General features: G+C 39.5%; 1 protein-coding gene across 3 annotated transcripts in view; it reads right to left on the reverse strand.

The window, feature by feature from the left end:
• Window positions 1-3,952: 3,952 nt before the first annotated feature.
• LOC121403083 (coagulation factor XIII B chain-like) overlaps window positions 3,953-19,671 on the reverse strand; it is a 117,279-nt gene continuing 101,560 nt past the window's right edge. For all 3 annotated transcript variants that reach the window (XM_041590627.1, XM_041590625.1, XM_041590626.1), the window contains 4 exons: window positions 15,887-16,084; window positions 12,193-12,384; window positions 11,552-11,737; window positions 3,953-4,219 (listed from right to left, as the gene is read on the reverse strand). In XM_041590627.1, coding sequence (XP_041446561.1) covers window positions 4,218-4,219; window positions 11,552-11,737; window positions 12,193-12,384; window positions 15,887-16,084 — 578 coding nt within the window. In that variant the 3' untranslated portion in view covers window positions 3,953-4,217. The remainder of the gene's footprint in view (window positions 4,220-11,551; window positions 11,738-12,192; window positions 12,385-15,886; window positions 16,085-19,671) is intronic.

Here is a 19,671-nt window from a genome sequence, read left to right on the forward strand (position 1 = left end):
ACAACAGAGTAAATATAAAAATAAAAAAAAGAGAATTCCATTTATTTTGAAATTCACATCCTTAAGTAAAGATGTGGCTAAGATCATTAATAGACACTGGAGTTTACTTAAGGAGGGGTACCCACTGTGGAAGCTTTTCAGGCTTTACCCCTCATGTCATACTAAAAGAACAGAACCCTTGGCTCTATGCTGGTAAGATCGGACCTGGGGGTTAAACAAATTAGGCAAGGTGTATTACACCCAAAAAATAATGGGACTTTTCCGTGTCTTTCCTGTAATTGTTGCTCCAACTGTCAAAAGGGAGATATTGTGTACCACCCACGTAAGGGCAACCTCATTAAGATCAGGGGATATTACACTTGCACATCTACTTTTGTAGTGTATATTGTTAAATGCCCTTGCGGGTATTTATATGTGGGGCAGACTACCCGCATGATCAGAGATAGGATACGGGAATATAAGTCGCAATAAGATTAAAGAAAACAGATCAGGCGGTTGCAAGCCACTTTGTGGTTCCAAGTTATAGATAATGTGCCCAAACTTTGACAGGGAGGGGATAGAAATAAGGAACTGCTAAAGAAAGAAGCATGGTGGATACGCTGCTTAGAAACTATGGAGCCCCATGGCCTTAACCGAGAATATGATCTACATTCTATATTCCGCTAAGTATGTTTTTAGCTGGATTTTTATTTACGTTTTTAATATTACAGATATTTGAACAAGGAAATAGCAGCATAGATGTGGAGAAGGAGGCTCCACCGACAAAATGTAGATACGATTAAACCTTTTGATCTGTAGTTTATGATGTATTTAAGGATTGAGCCACAAGATGGCGCTATACAAGGTAATATAAAAATGTGTAACCATGTGTGAAACATTAACTTGATAAAGGGCCATGTGGCTTGAAACGTTGTTGCAATTGTTCAGATGATAAAGCCGTGAAGTAACAATAAAGGCTTTTTTAAACAATTTTCAAGACTGGTGCTGTCTACTACGATTTCGGGATACTGAAGCCGGTGGAAGTGGACACCATTTGACGTGCACCTGGTCGCTACATATAAGAATTTAAGTGGTGAGTGCTGGCTGAGTATTTGCATATGAACTCTGCATGGAAACACCTTCCCTCCCACCTTCTGTCCTGTTTGTTCCTACCCTGCGCATAGCTTTCTTATGCTGCAGCCTGATCATTCACTTATAAAAATATACCTTTAATGCTCAACATAAAACAATAGATGGGAAGTTTAATACTAATGGTAAAAAATGTAATAGTGATATTTTCTTTTCTTTAAATTACAACAGTATGCTTCTGTGTTCCACAGCAAATAGGCATTAAATATGATGTATTTAAGGATTGAGCCACAAGATGGCGCTATACAAGGTAATATAAAAATGTGTAACCATGTGTGAAACATTAACTTGATAAAGGGCCATGTGGTTTGAAACGTTGTTGCAATTGTTCAGATGATAAAGCCGTGAAGTAACAATAAAGGCATTTTTAAACAATTTTCAAGACTGGTGCTGTCTACTTCGATTTTGGGACCATGCAGAGTTCAGCCTGTCAGTCAGTGCTGTGACCACTTACCATGGGAGACTGGAGAGACACTCCTACTCCTCATTTCAGCCTTGCTTCTGACCTGTAACCATCTCTCTGCAGCTCTGATATAATGACAGTTTTAGGAGGTAACATTTTTCTTTCTGCATCATTACATTCAGAAAGGATGAGAAATATATCTGAATATGATGGTTATATGAAATGTCTCCTTTAATTTCATTCAAAAGGAAGTCAAAAGTCAAAAAGAAGTCAAAAAACGTTTGACCACGTGGTTCTCTTTCCTACATATTTCCATAATTTACATATGCAAATTAGGGTTCTGATTTGGTTCGGTATTTGGCTAAATCTTTCACAAAGGTTTTGCCCGAATCCTAAAATAGTGGATTGGGTGCATCCCTACCTGGAATTAATGCATTCCACTTGCGTTTGGTGGATGCCTTAACTCATGAGTTCTCTTGCAGTGGAACCCATGAAGAAGCCACCACGGGGAATGCACAAGCTCAACTGTAAGAACCCTAATATTGTTTCTAGCTGCCATTCAGGCTTTACAACAAGAATCTCCTTACACATATATGTTAATTAACTGGTGCTTAAAAGCTCCCTGTTTTATTCACTAAAGTTCCCAAATTAAGGCTAAGTGTAACATGTTTATACTATTTAGTCATACCGTTTGCTGTGATTTAATGATTTTTAATGCACTACGGATTTAAAGGGGTTATTCACCTTTGAGATAACTTTTAGTATGATATAGAGAGTGATATTCTGAGATAATTTGCAATTTGTTTACATTTTTTATTATTGAAGGTTTTTGAGTTATTTAGCTTTTTATTCAGCAGCTCTTCGATTTGCATTTTAAGCAATCTGGTAACTAGGGTCCAAATTACCCTAACAACCATGTATTGATTTGGAAAAAAAACTGGAATATAAATAGGAGAGACCTGAATAGAAGGATCAGCAATAAAAAGTAGCAATAACAATACATTTTTAGCCTTACAGAGCATTTGGTTTTTTAGAAGGGGACAGCGACGCCCATTTGAAAACTGCAAAGAATCAGAAGAAAAAGACAAATATACATTTTTAAAAAATAAATAATGAAAACCAAATACAAAGTTGCTTAGAATTGGTCGTTCTATAACATACTAAAAGTTACTTTAAAGGTGAACCACTCCTTTAACATACCAATAAGCAATGCACGACTTATGTACAATGAAGGGCCTTGTTGTGGTATGTGTGTTTACATATTTTGTCCAAATGATGGTCTATAAATATAATTTTCCTTTTCTTTGTGTGCAAACTGTGGCTTTTTATCATTTCTAGCAGTTGTTCAACCCTATAATATGGGTTATACTATGTGCTGGCACATAGGTGTTTCTAGCAGATGCTCAATGCTGCAGTGTGGGTTACGCTGGCAAGACTGGTAAATGTGGTATTTAGGATGGAATCAAATTGCCTTTGAAAGGCTATGTTAGCGTCATAGTCTACCTTGTGGGCAGAGTAAATGGTAAGTTGTAGCAAAATAATGCTCTGATTTCTTAGCTCATGTCCCCTGGCCAATGGAATCTTCTAGTGGGTTTGGTGCTCATCCATTTCTCTAGCAGTGAACTATTTCGGCTGGCAACCTAGTGGTATGTTTGCATTGCTGTTACCTGTCCAACAATTATACATCCACAGTGGGGTAGCTGGCTATGCTGGCAATTGCACACGGTCATGGATTATGTATTTCAATAAAGGAATGTATTTCTTTATTTTTGACATTCATATGATATTTAAAAAAAATATACCACAAGGGGGGAATGCTAAATAAATCTCAATAAACGCTGTGGCCATTTTACCACATTTCTGGCTCCTGGTGTATGTAACAATGTGGTTCAGTGGGATGGCTATAAGCAAAGGGTCAACTGAGGAGTCCCCTTGTCATTGATTAGTATGTGGCATGTACAGTTTCCATCATTAAACTAGTGTATATGAATTTTCATGGCTGACACTCTGGCAGCTGCAGAATAAGGACTCTTTATGCACATTATACTATGTAAAACAATTAAGGCCAGAAAAGTGGTGTAAACATCTGTGTAAAATAAACAAAAAAATTATCAAGGTGTGTGTTTCATTTTATGACATCTGAATGCCAGATTGGACACCATTATTTTATACAACTACAGGCCTTTAATCCAATAAAGTTAATGGGAAAAATGTATTTTCTAACTTGTAGTAGACACTATTTGCTGTTTGGTTGCTATTGGTAATTGCACTTGTGCAATTTAGCAAATATATTAATAAATAATCCAAGCAGCCTTATTTACCCAGTCGTGCAAAATACTAAAGGTGGTTTCAGCAAGAGTCAATGAGGTTTTGGTTAACATAAAAAATAATAATATTTGAATAAAGAAAAGAACACAAAGCAAGCATTGATAGAGTTTAATCCTGCATTAAACATTCAGAAAAATATTTCATCCTCTGTAAATAGAAAGCCAACAAGTAAAGAAACAACACAGTTGATGAAATAGCAAATAAGAGAACATAGAATGTATCCATATGTTGCAGTGATGCAGTAAAGGTTATAGCCATGAGTTGTAACATTCCTTATCATCCAGTTACCATTGTCTGTATGTGCTTTGTTTGAAATGGGTCCCTGGAAAACTGAATTAGATCTTCATCCCAACCATTCCTCTAGGAACAATAAAAAATAATTAACAACAATGCTTTGCACTGGAGGATTTTTATTACTTGATCTGGAACTTCTAGGGAACAAAAGGCTGTGCATTCATAGAGAAATTGCTTCGATTTAAGCAGTGCTGAAGTTCAGTTTTTCTTGTACCAGTACATTTAACTACTGATGTGCTGCACACTACAGGAAATTGTTATAGTTCTCTGTAATGATGTTGTACGTTGGTGTGCAAGGCTAAAATGTACCTAAACATTTGTAAATACAAAATGGAAAATTAACTGGCATCAGATCACAGGGTAAATATAAACTCCCATATGTAATATAAGGCACTAAGTATGCCCAGGAGCAGTAACCCATAGCAACCAATGAGGTGTTTGCTTTTAAACAGGTGAGCAGTAAATGCTTTTGTAAATAAATGCACTTGCATAGATACTGGATTACTTATGAGATAGTGGACCAGGGAATGTGCATTGATCAATCCCCTTTCTTTTTTCTCTATGTTTGTAGTTAATTTGGCCAGATCAGTAGCACTTCCATTGTACTTAAATATATTTTTACTTAGCCTTGGAGTGCTCCCATAACTCCCCATTTTTGCGACCAGTAAATGCTTCCTGATGATTGGTTGCTATGGGTTACTGCTCCTGGGCAAATTTAGTGCCTTTAATTACATAACCCCCATAGTGTGTAATGACTGTTTGCTAGAAACCACAGGTGACAGCTGAAATGATCCTCCAGCACTACTTTAACCGGGTAAAAGGCAGAAGAACAGTTTACTTTGACCCCAGAAGCTTGCAAAAATACAAATATCCAAGTGTTTTCTTGATTCCAGCAATCTTAGAGAATGTCTTCATGGTCAACAATCTATGAGCATTTATGAGGACTCTCAGAACCAGATGTTTTAAGGAAGGAGACAATAATAGGAACAACAACCCACAATTGGGGAATGATGGGGTAGGGATGAAATGTTATGAAATCAACATGATACGTGATAATAGGTATAGCTTAAAAAGAACCTTCCAGAAGAAGATGCCTTTCTTCAAGAGCCAATTTCACAGCCATCAATTCATAAATTGATGGAATTGAGAGGATCAGAATTAAGATTGTTTCAGTGTATTAAAGATGATTTGGGGGGTGTGGACTGATGGCGACCTAGCTGCACACATTCAGAGGGCTCCGAACCACTGCCATCCTGCTGGCCCATTTACAAGCACCACCATCGCTACTTTTGAGCACCCACAGCAACAAACACTCACCTGACCTTGTGGAAACCAGAGATGGGTAAGAAGACGCACAGAACCAAGTCGGACGCAGTCACGCAGCTTGAACAATATGCATGTGTAACTCCCCGTGCTCCTCGCAAGCAGTCCACCGCACTGTCACTGCTACCACCCGAAACCTCACTAGCACCTGCCCCACTCCAGCAGACCGCTCTTCCACGGACCTAATGATGGCTATTACACAATGCCAAACCACCCTTGCAGTCCTCTTCACATCCAGACTAGAGGAATTCAAAGTTGAGCTCTCACTCATTAAGCAAGATATGCAAAACAAGAGAGAACTTACCGGACGGCTGAAAGAACGAATAGTGGGGCTGGAGAACAGTGCGGGTTTCAGGGGACTTGTCTCAACTGAAAGAGCTTCTACAAACAGCCCTGACTGAATTGATGATTTGGAAAATAGACAGAGGCACTCAAATGCCAGGATAATAGGCTTCCCCGAAAGCGCAGATGGCCCCCAACCAGAACTTTTTGCTGAAAAGTGTTCATGCCCTAATGTGTCTCCAATCCATTTTTCAGCTTCGTGGAAGTTCATTGTGGAAGGAGCATAAGGTACTAGATGGCAACAAATCCATCTTCTTTGACAAGCCCAATGCGGTTGCTAACTGGTTGGATCACAGACCAACTCCGCCATGGAGCCCAAGACAATAGACACCTTGACTATCTGCCTCACCCATGTGAGAGGCATTGATATTTTACTGGTTACCAGATGGGCCATCTATGACATTCTGGCACTATAAACCAATCGATATAAGGCCCAATCTGGGTTAAAGGCTTGTGGCCCGATTAATGGCTCACATAGAGACAGCCCACCTGTACATTACTCCACGTGTCTGGACTGTGCCTGTGGTACCTTCCCCTTGGGAGCTTAAAATTACCCAGTCTCTTTGCATAGGCTGGAGCAAGCAGACAAGCCACATACGAATCCTCGCATACTTATGTATATAAAAGCATCCTGACTCACTTTAAGCCAACTGGCAGTCCAAACAAAGGCAGTCCATGGTTGCCATGTTCACACCAGGCACTTAATAGCCTAATCATATGTTCTTGCGGCAAAACAATACTGGTGCGCTCAGTTGGGAACTGAGGCAAAGGACTTTCCAGACCTTCTACCCAATGGTTTGCACTTACGGTATATATCCACACAGATGGTGCTAAATTTGTCTTGAACTCTGACCTTGCAATTACTGGGACCTAACTCAGACCCGACTCTAGTTGGTTGTTACGTTTTGGGATAAATGTATCTTGGTTGGGGGAGGATACTGGGAGGGTGAATGTTTGTTGGGGGTTTATGTTTTCCTTGTTTAACATCTGTCTAGTTTATTTTCCTAACTTTATCTCAAGGGCCACCTTTTGCTTTCACAGTTTCAACTCGGATTGGGGCATTGGGAGCCTCCCTGGGTTTGGTGCATTCACACCATCACTCAGATATACAATTCACCCACTAACTGCTGGGCCGAAGCCCTGGGGCTACCCAAAGTTGTCTACTCAGCAACATATTGTACTACTTCCTGAATGCTGATAACAAATTTATGGTATTAACATGGAATGTACAAGGGCTGAATGACAAGATTAAAAGATCTGTGATACTAGATACATTGAAAAAGTCTGGCGCTGACCTCATCATCCTCCAGGAGGTGCAGATGTTACCTAGACAGAGCATGGTCTAATCATGCTCCAATTCCCTATGGATACAACATCCTAAAATAGTGGAAGAAATTCCCCCCGCTTCAAAACAATACTGGGAGGCTAATGAGGGCACAGCATCAGACTTGGTGGTATGGGATGCAGCCAAGGCATATGTTAGGGGAACCTACATTGCACTGATTAAATCAGCAAGACAACAGACTAACTTGGAGGTAACACAAGCACTCTCTAAGTTGGTTGAGGCAAAGAGAGCATTGGCCGAGGCCCCCATGGCAGAAATGATAACCGAAATGGCTGATGCTCAGAGGCAACTGGACCTTTTGTATGTGGATAAATACTCCCAAAAAGAGCTCTATAAAAATGCTGCTTGGTTTGATAAAGGGGACAAGAATGGGAAACTTTTGGCAATGTTAGCCAGGGGGGCTCTCTCACATACAGTAACAAGATGTGTGTACAATGATGCTGGAGTTCTAATTACCGATCACCAAGGGCTTGCCAATACATTTGGACGATACTTTCAATCTACTTATACTGCTCCTCCAACATAATCTTTAACAGAACTCACAGACTACCTATACCACATTACATTCCCTCAACTATCCAATGATCAAGTGGTCCACTTAGATGTAGACATTACCTAATAGGAGATAGACAAGGCCATATCTGATCTTCCATCAAGTAAAACTCCAGGCCCTGACGGTATCCCCAGTGAACGGTATACGGTGCATAATAACCTCCCTCCCCCGACATTATGCACTTGGTTGAACACAATTACCCAAAGTAAGATACCCCAAGAATCTTGCTACCAGGTTTATATTACATTAATCCCCAAGCCGGGTAGACCACCTGATAGATGTGACTCATACCGGCCCATCTCACTCCTAAATTGTGACCTTAAAATATTCGCCAAAAGATCTTGTGCATCCACTAATATTAATTTGAGGCACCTGTATACCAGCCTGTCCCTTAAACATGACAACAGAGGGCAGAGGGTGGCGGTAGGGTTGCCACCTTTTCTGGAAAAAAATACCAGCCTTCCTATATATTTATCTTTTTTCCCTATTAATAAGATTGGGATCAACCATAATTTTTACCAGCCATGCCAGGTGGCAACCCTAGGTGGCGTTGTCACTAGATACTGCTAAGGCATTTGACACGGTCAGCTGGAAATACTTATGGGAGGTACTAGCCCGCTATAACATTCAGGGTTTGGATCCATGCATTATATGCCCATTCACAGGCAAAAGTCCTGGTAGACGGAGTGCTTTCTAATACCATACACTTAGAATGGGGGATGCGCCAAAGCTGCCCCCTTTTGTCCCTACTGTTTGCCATGGCCATTGAACCATTAGCAATGCTACTATGTGCAAATGAGCAGGTGGAGGGACTAGTACTGGGAGCAGTCACTGAAAAGTTGTCACTCTATGGAAATAATAATTACCTGGCAAACCTTCTGCAAACAGTGGCCACATTTGGAGAGCTCTCTGGACTTAAGGTAAATGAAAATAAATCAGTCATATTCCCCATAGACCCCTTTCCAGAGAATTGCCCCCAGAGAGTAGGCAATCTACAGGTAGTAGATACTTTTGCATATCTTGGGATCAAGATGCATAAGGACCTGCAACAATATATTACTCTTAACCAAGATCCTATAGTAAGATCCTTTAGTGCAAAGCTGGATACCTGGCAAGCCCTTCCGCTTTGCTTCCTGGTAGGGTGAACATCTTCAAAAAGATCTACCTAACCAAATTTCTGTATGCTTTTCAAAATTACCCCATAACCCCGAGGGTATGTTGATTCAAATGAATAGACAGTCTATTAAGGAATCTTAATTGGGCAGGAGGAAACCCACATATAGCATTCAAAATGTTATGCGCTCCAATAACAGGAGGAGGATTAGCCCTGCCTGATCTCAAATTATTCTTTTGACCAGTCAACTGGTCTTTGTGCACTGGTGGATAAACCTTAAACTAGATAACCAAGCAGTGATCTTGGAGACAGCTGCTGTAGGCTCATTTGAAGCCCTAGCCAGATCACTATACAGAGGTCCGTCCCAATACCATACCACCACATTACCTATGCTAATGGTGATCAATGCCTTCCAAAAAGCCCTAAATAGAGCATTGGGAACTCCCCTACCCAGATCCGTTTGGACCGCCCCTGTGGGGCAATAACAATTTACCCCAATTTCAACTTATCCCAGAAGTTCGCTGTTGGGCAGTACATGGCATAAAAAGTCCTACAAGACATTGTGGAGGGAGGACAGCTTAAACAGTTCCCAATATTACAAGAATTGAATCTTCCCGCCAGCATGATATTCATATACCTTCAGCTGAACCATGCATTTCTATCACAATTTCCCAATAGGCCGATACAGCTCAAAGAAATAACTTTGGAAAAAAATATATAGGCTTCAGGCAGGACTGCAGAAGCCACTCTAATGGAGTTATACAATTTTACTGCAGATGGGCCCCAACCCATTGGGATATCGCTGAACTGGATGACGAAATGTGGAAGGGTGCCTTACAACAAGTACCTGAGCTAACAATCTCAGACAGGTTTATACAACTTAAATTCCTAAACAGAGTATACTACACCCCATACAACCTAGCCAAACTGTACCCCACAGCATCTGACGCATGTTCAAAATGCAGAACTTCAACAGGAACATACCTTCATGTATCCTGGGGATGCTCAGAAATTCAACAGTTTTGGGTTGCTGTGACACAGTACATGGCAGTGGAGCTCAATCTACCTGACACCCGCACACCTCTTACCTGCCTCCTTGGCATAGTGGCAGATTTCACACTAGGTACCCAAAAAAGGCGATGCTATCTACAACGACTGTACTGCGCTAAAAAAACATTACTACTACAGTGAAAATCGATGGCTGCCCCTACACTCTATCAATGACTCGGTTACAAAATGAAAACTAACTTATATGTCTAGAGGATGTCCCAGGGAGTTTGACACAGTATGGGGTACCTGGGTGATGGCCCAGAAACAATAAAGTCAAGTATATATATTTGTATGTAATAAAGTTCAACCAGCTGGATACCATTCCTTTTGGCCCTTGAGACCCTACTCCTCTTCTTACTTTTAACCTCTGTACTGAGAACACAAACCTGTAACTGCTTTCCTGATGAGAGCAACAAAATCAGACAGAAGCAACAAAATCAGAAAATAAATAAATATTTGCTACAAATAAGCACATCTTTGTAGTTCAAGGGGGCATTTTAAAATTAAAAACGTTGGCTGGATACATCTCAAAACTAAAAGAAAAATAAATCCTAAAAAAAAGTTTAGTCTTGTGGATTTGTATTTCTATATTTTGGCATAAAAAAATTCTCACTCAAACAGTGTAGGATCTATTTAACTTAACAAACCGTGCTCAGAAAGAAAAGTGGAAAATATTTGATTATTATCAAGATATGCCACAACACAGGTTTAAAGAAGTCCTAATAAAAATAGCAGGAACATTACAGATGACCACTCAATCTGCAGTACATGCATCGACCAGCAGACCTCTTTCTGGATCTCTGGTTTTCCCTGTTTTGACCCTGGCCTGTTATTTAGATTTCTGATGGTTTGCTGCCTGCCCTGATCATTTGCTTGTTTTTGACTGTGTTTTGCTTGCCACCTGCCTATATCTTGTGCCTGAACATGGGCTTTCTTTACTGTCTGCACTGTATACACATTTATTAAATCATTATTTAAAAACACAGTTTTAGTCAAACCTTTGTAGGTCTGCTAGAAATTAAACATGTAGGCACCTTACATAAAATATAACCAGCCAGGCTGACTTTGTAGTAGTTTTTCTAGGTTTTGCAATGATGTTTCTAATCTGGTCCTATATTGACCCCAACTTATCTTTGACCCTAGCCTATCTTCGCCTGAACTCTGCCAGCCCTGACCTGTTGCTTGAACAGTGCACTTTAACCCTTCTTTTCTGTTAGTTCTGCTGAATGTTGTTTAACCCCGCTTTGTCTGCATGGCAGCCTCTTCTTATTTTTCTGCTTAAGCACAATGACCAATGGCCCCCATTGGTAGTGACAATATGAACTGCCCACTGATTATAACAGGAGGTCTCTGGTCTGTGGAGCTTAGAGTTTAGAATGGCTAGAAGAGGGTTAAAAAGTTTAAAGTAAGCAGCCTGTGACATTTTGTTGTCCATGCTTAATCTCCTCCAGCACTGGTGTGAAGACAAAAGTTCCATTTACATTAATCCGGTGGAAAAATATATGTATTGTGTAGTAGCCCAAAGCATGCCCATGCAATGAATATGTATGTTCAACATTTGACCACACTGGAGGTGATTAAGCCTGTAGAGCAAAACATCCCATGTGCTGAAGCACTTTAGTTTCTATTCCACTTTCCACTATAACATGGAGTTGAGAGAATTCTACTTACATGATTTAGCGCATTTTGGGTAGGTAATTTGTCTTTTTGCACAGAGTCCCACAGTGCCAGTAGTGATAGTGAAACCAGTTTTACATTTAAATTGGATAAGTTCACCATCCTTAAAATAGACTGTATCCTTAGAATCTAGTTCCAACCCATTTTCATCAAGCTGATCTTGAGATACTCGGCACATGTCTACAACAGCAAAATGTAAAGTTAGGGCAAATAAATCAACTAAATATTATACATAAATGAATTCTTTATAACGAATGACTCCAATACAATTATATAGCAGCATAGCTGGTGGGGGGTATGTCTACGATGTTCCTGCATCCACTTTATCATCCGGAGTTGGTTTCATAAGTACCAAACCCCATCTTCTTCACATAAGCTGCTACATACTGCATTCAGTTAGGGTGGTTAGTGGGCACCCCTTCTTTAGCTCTTTAGCTTGTGTGTCTGAATGACGTGCAAGCTAGGGAGTGCTTTAGCCCACAAGGCACTGAGAAGTCCTTTACATTATATCTCCTAATGACTGTAGGCACAAGTACCTACAATATCAATATATAAGTATAAGCTACAGTATAATGAAGTAATAGAATTCTTAATGAATCAGATGACAGTGAGTGTAGGACTGGAAATGTACTCACCTGCATCAGTGCATTTTGGATAGGTAACATGTGATTTTGTACATAGTCCCACAGTGCCAGTAGTGATAGTAAAGCCAGCTTTACATTTGAATTGTATACGTTCACCATCTTCAAAATAGACTGAATCTTTATCCTTTGAATCTAGTTCCAACCCATTTCTATCCAGTTGTTCCTGAGATATTTGGCAACTGCCTGCAATAGCAAGAATTACGGTTCAAGCAAATAAAAACATACGTGCATGAAACATTGTACTGAATAGCTCATAAGACATTGAATGCTATGCTTTTCCCCCCTACTATTCAACAGAAGTAAATCTCCCTGCTTAACTATGCACTAGACAGTAGTTATGTGCGGTCCGGCCTTCGGGTTCGGCGGCCTCGCTCCCCCATTTGCGGTTCACGGGGGGGGGTCCGGGTTGAGCTATTCTGCCTGCTCTCCCTGCCCTTACACTGCCGGCTTCCGGTTTTATAGATGCACGCCTGCTCGCCCCACCCTGCCCCTTTTGGGATGTCATCAAAGGTGCGGGTGGGCGCTGGTCTATAAAAGGAAGGGGGAGTCAGGCATGGGTGGGCGTCGATTGTGGAGGGTCAGGTCTGGGTCGGGTGCGGGTCGTGGAAAACTCGACCCACACATCACTACCAGACAAGGAACTGCTGTGACTGAGGTGTAACTGAGAATTTTTTGTAAGCATTGAGTTGTTGCTGATGCTGTACCTGTCAGTGTGCACACAAGACAAGATGGTCAGTAGCAGATTGCCCTTTTCTCCACTGAACATACAAGAGAGTTGTGTGTTTTACTGACTTAGGCTAGGGGCACACAGGCAGATTCGGGTATATTTAGTCGCCTGGCGCCTACCCGAATATGCCTTGTCGCCTCTTCTTCAGGGCAACAATCTCCCCGAACTGCCTTCCCCTGCCTTCCTGCCGGCTTGAATGAAAATTGCCTGCGGCATGGCACTCGCGGCGATTCGTTTTCCGAAGTTTCCTCGTGAGGCAACTTTGGGCGACTTTGGAAAACGAAGTGCCGAGAGTGCCATTGCGCTGGCGATTTTCATTATAGCTGGAGGGAAGGTAGGGGAAGGTAGTTCGGGGAGATTGTCACCCAGAAGAAGAGGCGATTAGTGGCCATGCGACTAAATCTCCCAGAATCTGCCAGTGTGCCCCTACCTTTACAACAAAAACCATTGTATTCTACACAGTTTATCTGCTAGGTAAACATCTGCCTTCTTTGAATAGATGTTCCAGTATGGGATAACACCCTGTTATTCCATGGTTTCTTTCAAATACCCATTAGTTCATTTTATGTTGTTTCTCTTCATTAAAATGTTTTCTTCTCCTTTATTGAAACCCCCAGCTTATCACTGTCTCTGTCTTCCTTTTCATTCTGTTTTCCTCCCATTACATCTGTCAAGCTGGCCATCCATGTACCACTCTATCCTATTGTTCCCTATGTACTGTTCATTCCTCCTTTATTCTGTCTCTCTTCGACCATTATCATGTTTTCTCCGCGTGCTCTTCTGTCCTTCGATCCTCACTATGCGCCATTCGCTCTTCTTGCCTTTCTCCAGATCACTTCTGCATTCTCCCTATATGATATGCTCTCCTCTTTTACCTCCTACATGCCACTGAATCATCCTCTTCCCATGTGTAAATCTCCCATTGTCTCCAATTAAAACCCAATCTCCATTTAATAATTCTCCTTTTGCTCTTGCTTGCCAAGACCTATGGACATGTGGTGTAAATATTAATGAGTAGAAAAGAGCAATTTGAGTGGCGTTCAAACTACTCGATTGCATAAACATACAAATATATGTTTGTAATATATGCTGCTGATAAAAGTTTAAAATGTGCATGTCTAATAAAACATTCCCATTTAATACATCTGGGCAAAAACTTTCACAGTGAATTGAAGGTGGGAACGTGAGACGTTACAGGGAAGTGCAGTATGTGTAGTGATTACACATTAAAACAAGTTGGGTTTTATGTGTGCAAAGGACTTTTATGCCTTTTTATAACTGGGTTACTGGTCCCTTCATTTATATTTTCTGTGTGTATGTATCTGCGCCAACTGAACTTTTGTACATTTTCATGAAGTCCTTCAAGACTTACCAGGGCTTCTACAGGTTGGATACTTTATGTTTTTGCACACTTGAGTCAATGTATCTATTGGAATCCATCCTTCCTTACACAGAAAGTTAACTGTTCTGCCAGGTTCAATTGCAGTGCTTCCATTTACAAATATATGCATTTCATGATTCATCCATAGTCATAATTGACAATAAACAAGAACCTTAAAATGCAAACACTTGGTTTTGTAAAGGACATGGAAATCCTAAAATACTGAACTTTCTTTAGTGATAGTGCACATTTGACCCCACTAAACCACATCTTTACTTTTGGCAAATTCAGTTTACAGAAAAAAAATGGAGCGTGCTCAAAATCCCTTCCTACTAATTTGTGACACTATTGTCCCCTGCTGACCATGAATATACATATACTGCAGCACACTGGATAAGTTGAAAAGTGCTTAGTTGTGGCTGATGATAAAGACATACACCAAAATGGCAACACTTTGGACAATGGTCTGGGCCTTTTATCAAAGGCACTAACTCTGGGGAATTCTAGATACTTGCACATGCATTTCCAAAAAAAAACTTCGTACTGTGCAGGCGTTAATGCCCAAGCCCAAACTGAAGTGTAGGCTATCCCTGTATCTATCAACTTTATCAGTTACTTCGCCAGGTGAAACCCATCACAGTAGGGACCTCAGTGTGTAGCAACAGACAAAAGTTGTGATCTTTTCTCCAAAAAGTAATAACAAAAATGTAAGTTCAAACCATTTATTAGGACATACAGTTGAGGGCCTGACGTGTTTCGTGCCTGTTGGGGCACTTATTCATAGGGGCACTTACTCACGAAATACGTCAGGACCTCACCTGTATGTCCTAATAAATGGTTTGAACATTTAATTTAATTTTTGTTATTACTTTTTGGAGAAAAACTAACAACGTGGGCACGAATGACGGAAACAAGTCGTGTATAGTAGTCAGCGAATAAATACTTTTTCACAGCATCCTGCTTTGAAGTGCTCTCCTTGAACCTAACTGTTTAAAGATTTGCCTACGGGGAAGCGGTGCCCCGAATGAGGATTGATGCACTGTACACTGGAAATCAAAGGCAGAGCGTAAGCACATTCATTTAAAAAAAAAAACTAAAAACTTTTGTCTGTTGCTACTTGCTTACGCAGCCATGGACTGGGGTGAACTGTGAGTATATTTTTCTCCCCTTACTTTCATTGCCTCTTTTATTAGATATTAATTTACAGTTGTGTTGTTATTGGCAATTTGCATCAATTTTGCTATTTTACTTCAGTGTGTAGGAATGTCATTAACTACATATATAAAAATAAATAAAACCATTTGTCTGACATCTAAGACAGAGGGGTATATAACAATTAGAATTGTTATTATAAAGAGTTTTTAAAATAAATTGCCTCCCTATACACATTTTTTCTTCATCATTGTAATTGATCAAAATTGGCTGGATGGGTGCATTAGTTCTGTCACGATTTGTTAGGAGAATGGAGTTGATGCACTCTCAATTTCATATCCATTAGTGCCTTGCAGTGGTGCTTGTGGTAGTAAATGAGGTTGATATTCTTTTCTGCATGTCACAAAGTAGAATATATTACTCACCTTTTTTGGTACACTTAGGATAGGGAAGGACGCCTCTATTGCACTGTATTCTTAACAACTTCTCATCAGATATTTCATAGCCATCGAAACATGAAAATCCAACCCACTCATTATGGCGGCTATAAAACTTTTTATCAGTTATCCATTTCAGCTGAATATTATTAGCTCTTATTTCTCTTTCTGAAGCAGTACAGGGCTCTGGGGAACAGAGAGAAAAAAATAAAAATTACAGATGGAAACCAAGTTAGCAAGTTATTAAGACCTTATTTATATATATATGCAAAGGAACAAAATGGTTGAGTGCATGAATTATTTTTGTAAAGGTAGGTTTCACAATGAGACCTTGCCCCCCTCCCATACTGATTCTCTCTGAGTACTAATAAGGCTATTGGCTATTGGCTGACAACAGCCTATGTCTGCTGTCAGCCTGCGTATTTTTGCAAGCTTAGAGAAGCAGATTTGTTCAGTGTCCCTGCTCCATTGATTTGAATTGATCAGTCTGTGTGCGGTCACACACAACAGAGCTGAAGCTGAGGTCAGTGTTTGACCGCACACAGGCTGATCAAATTCAAATCAATGAAGCAGGGACACTGAACAAATCTGCTTTTCTAAGCCTGCAAAAATACGCAGGCTGACAGCAGCCTCTGACAACAGCCTGTGTGGCCATAGCCTAAGTGGTCTGCCCTAGCCTCTTTTTACTAATACTAATATTTCTTCCTCATAATCTAGGCGGGGTTTATCTGGAAAACGACTATGCCATTTTATATTCTTCTGTTCATGAACAGTGGACATACAGATTTAAATTTTTTTACAGAAGAAATTCTGGTAATTTTTAATCAATTTTTTAAGAATGATGTGAGACAGGTAAAGATAAGGAGAGAAAAGGAAATAAGTACAAGAAGGGGCAAGATAACTCTTATAAGGTAAGAACAATTCAGTATATCGATATGACATATGAGGATTCCTTGTTTATTATATTATAGGAAGTATGCACATGACACCCACATATTGAGACCATTACTTTTTATCTGGTAAGTATACCATAAATTCTTTTATGTTGGCTATTTTGGTGATTTATGTATTTAATGGTCTTGGGATGCAAAGGGTTGCTTTTGCCTGACTGTTACTATTCTACTCACTAGTAGTGGTTACCAAAAGGCCTTTTTATAATGTTTTTATATTTTCATCCTGAGTCATTTAGCCATCAATACTTAAATGACCTGAACTGAGTCTATTAAAAAAAGGAAGCCTTCGTTAAGTTGTTTCTCACCTGTGTAAACTGACAAAAAATAGAAAAATAAATCTCTGCATTTCCCTTTTTTTAATCTACTGATTTACCTCACTTTGAAACTATTTATATATTTAAATATTATTTTGGGATTTGTTTTACTCCTTACAGCAATGCTCTTTTCATTCTCTGTTTTAACTGTATTGTTCTCTGCTTGCTTTATTGGCCTCCTTGAACCTTATAAAAGTTTGTGTTTTTTCTTTGCTAACTCTTGCCTTTTTACAATAGGAATATACAAACTAGTATATTTGTTAAGTAGCATCTCAAGGACATTCAATGTGCATCTTGTTTTACCCTGTGAAAGGTCTTTCCCATTTAATATGGTTGCAAAAATGTGCTCATACTGTACTTTCAAAGTCTTTACATCTGAAATGTACCTGTTTGGTATAGTTTAACTGAATATATTACAAGAGTCAGTTACAGTACCACACATGACCCCCAAAAACCTTTTTTGTGGTTGGAATGGACAAAAGTACTTGTTACTGAAGTTAAAGAGAAAAGCTAATCATATAGTTGATATCCAATTACCATATCCCAGGTCTGCCTAAATAAGCACAATCCTGAACAGAGCAATATCTTCAGAAGTGGTTATCTTGCAATCTGTAGCAATGTGGAGTACACATACACTTGAAATCTACATTTATTAAATGGAAGGTCATTTTGTGAAGTTTAACAACCTCTGTGCATCTTGTCTCTCTCTGCAACTTCCCCTCTCATTCAATTTTTGAAGAAAATTCAAGCTGGGAATAACAACATTCCTCAGTCTGTAAATGAGACTGTTGGTTAATAGTGAGTTAGGGCATTGCAGAATAATTATTAAAGGGTAAAAACAAAGCTTATCCTGGTGAACTTTGGCAAACTATGGGCCAGATTCCGTTCAATGCAGTATTGTAGTTATATCACCGACTGGCATCTCAAAGCAATGGTTCAGTATAAAAATAATTTTATTTACCCAGTTTATATTTTTACACTGACCATTTCCTTTAACATACTACAGTAATTCAACAGCAATGGAAGTCGCAGAAATACACATTTTGGATTTAGCACTTGGGTGTTATTATACTCCAAAAAAATAGCTGGACTCTTAATAGTAGTGTTATAGCATGCAATCTTATAATAATTCTAATCACATTGTTTTGTTGTTTATGATGCAATTTATAACTGTATGTCTAACATGTTTGTTAAAAATGTCTTATCTTTTTAAATATTAGGAAGGGGCCCGTTCTCTCACTGGCACAACATTTGATTTTACTTGGGATTTCTGCTGGCATGGTTGAAATAAATATTGCCATTTATGTGAGTTTGACATATATTATCTTGGACCGTTAGTGGGTTAAGTCCAATAGCATGTAATTTGGTATTCAAATTGTAAAGGACAATCCCACTGGTTAGATTATTCTGAAGTGCTTGAAGAGTTTACTTTATCTCAGATTTATCACATTGAACTGAATTGAGGCATATATATTTAAATATAAACCTTCTCAGTGTTCTGTAGGGGGTCACTCAAATGAGGCAGCAGGAATATCTGCAGATTATTTTGTTTGGGGAACGCAAGCTAAAAATACAATGACAAAGACACGGTTAGTTACCTAAGGGTGGTGGCACACGCACCGATTCTGGGAGATTAGTCGCCAGCAACAAAGCTCCTCTTTTTCGGTTGACTAATCTCCCTGAAATGCCTTCCCGCCAGCTAGAATGTAAATCTCCGGCAGGATGGCACCTGGATCGCTTTGGCTTTCCAAAAACGCCCGAAGTTTCAAGTTCGGGTGACTTCGTAAAATGAAGCGAACATTTCGGGAAGATTATTCACCCGAAGAAGAGGAAAATAAGAAAAAATGCATTGATTCTAGATCATACCCAATTACCATATCCCAGGTCTGTCCAATTACAAATCTTTGTGCCTCAAAAATGGGACAATTTGTAAAGTATAAGAACAGGCACAAACTACCAAAGGGTTAACTTCAATATATTAGGGTAGCAAATCAAGGAAAACAGCAAAGAGCAGAATATCTGCTATTCAATCTTTATTGTGCATTTCACACAACATGTTTCGGGCAGCAAGTACCCTTTATCAAGTGTGTACAAACCAAAGTGAAAAAGTGCTTTATAGTGCCATACAGGAAGTCCCACCCCTCCATCAAAAATCACAGTTAACCCTTACCACTGGGAGGTACAATGATCAATTGCATAAGAACACAGTTCGTGTATAATATAATATAATATAATATAAGGATAAAATAGAAATAGAAAATTTAAAATACTTAAAAGTCCAGGATGTCATAAAAATATTTGTGTAACTGTGCAGGTTCACGATTCAATCCGTAGTATCATAACTCCATAACCATTAAAATGAGGTCGTCTGTAGCGATTTCCTCGTGTAATAGTAGAGACAAACTACACATAAATAGATATAAAAACAATAACCAAATTACTTGAAGGAACTGCTCATGAAAAGAGCCTACCTAAAGGTTACTTTGTTTCAACTGCCTATACATTA

The sequence above is a fragment of the Xenopus laevis genome, chromosome 4L (assembly GCF_017654675.1).
Source record: "Xenopus laevis strain J_2021 chromosome 4L, Xenopus_laevis_v10.1, whole genome shotgun sequence".
In the NCBI taxonomy this organism is placed as follows: Eukaryota; Metazoa; Chordata; class Amphibia; order Anura; family Pipidae; genus Xenopus; species Xenopus laevis.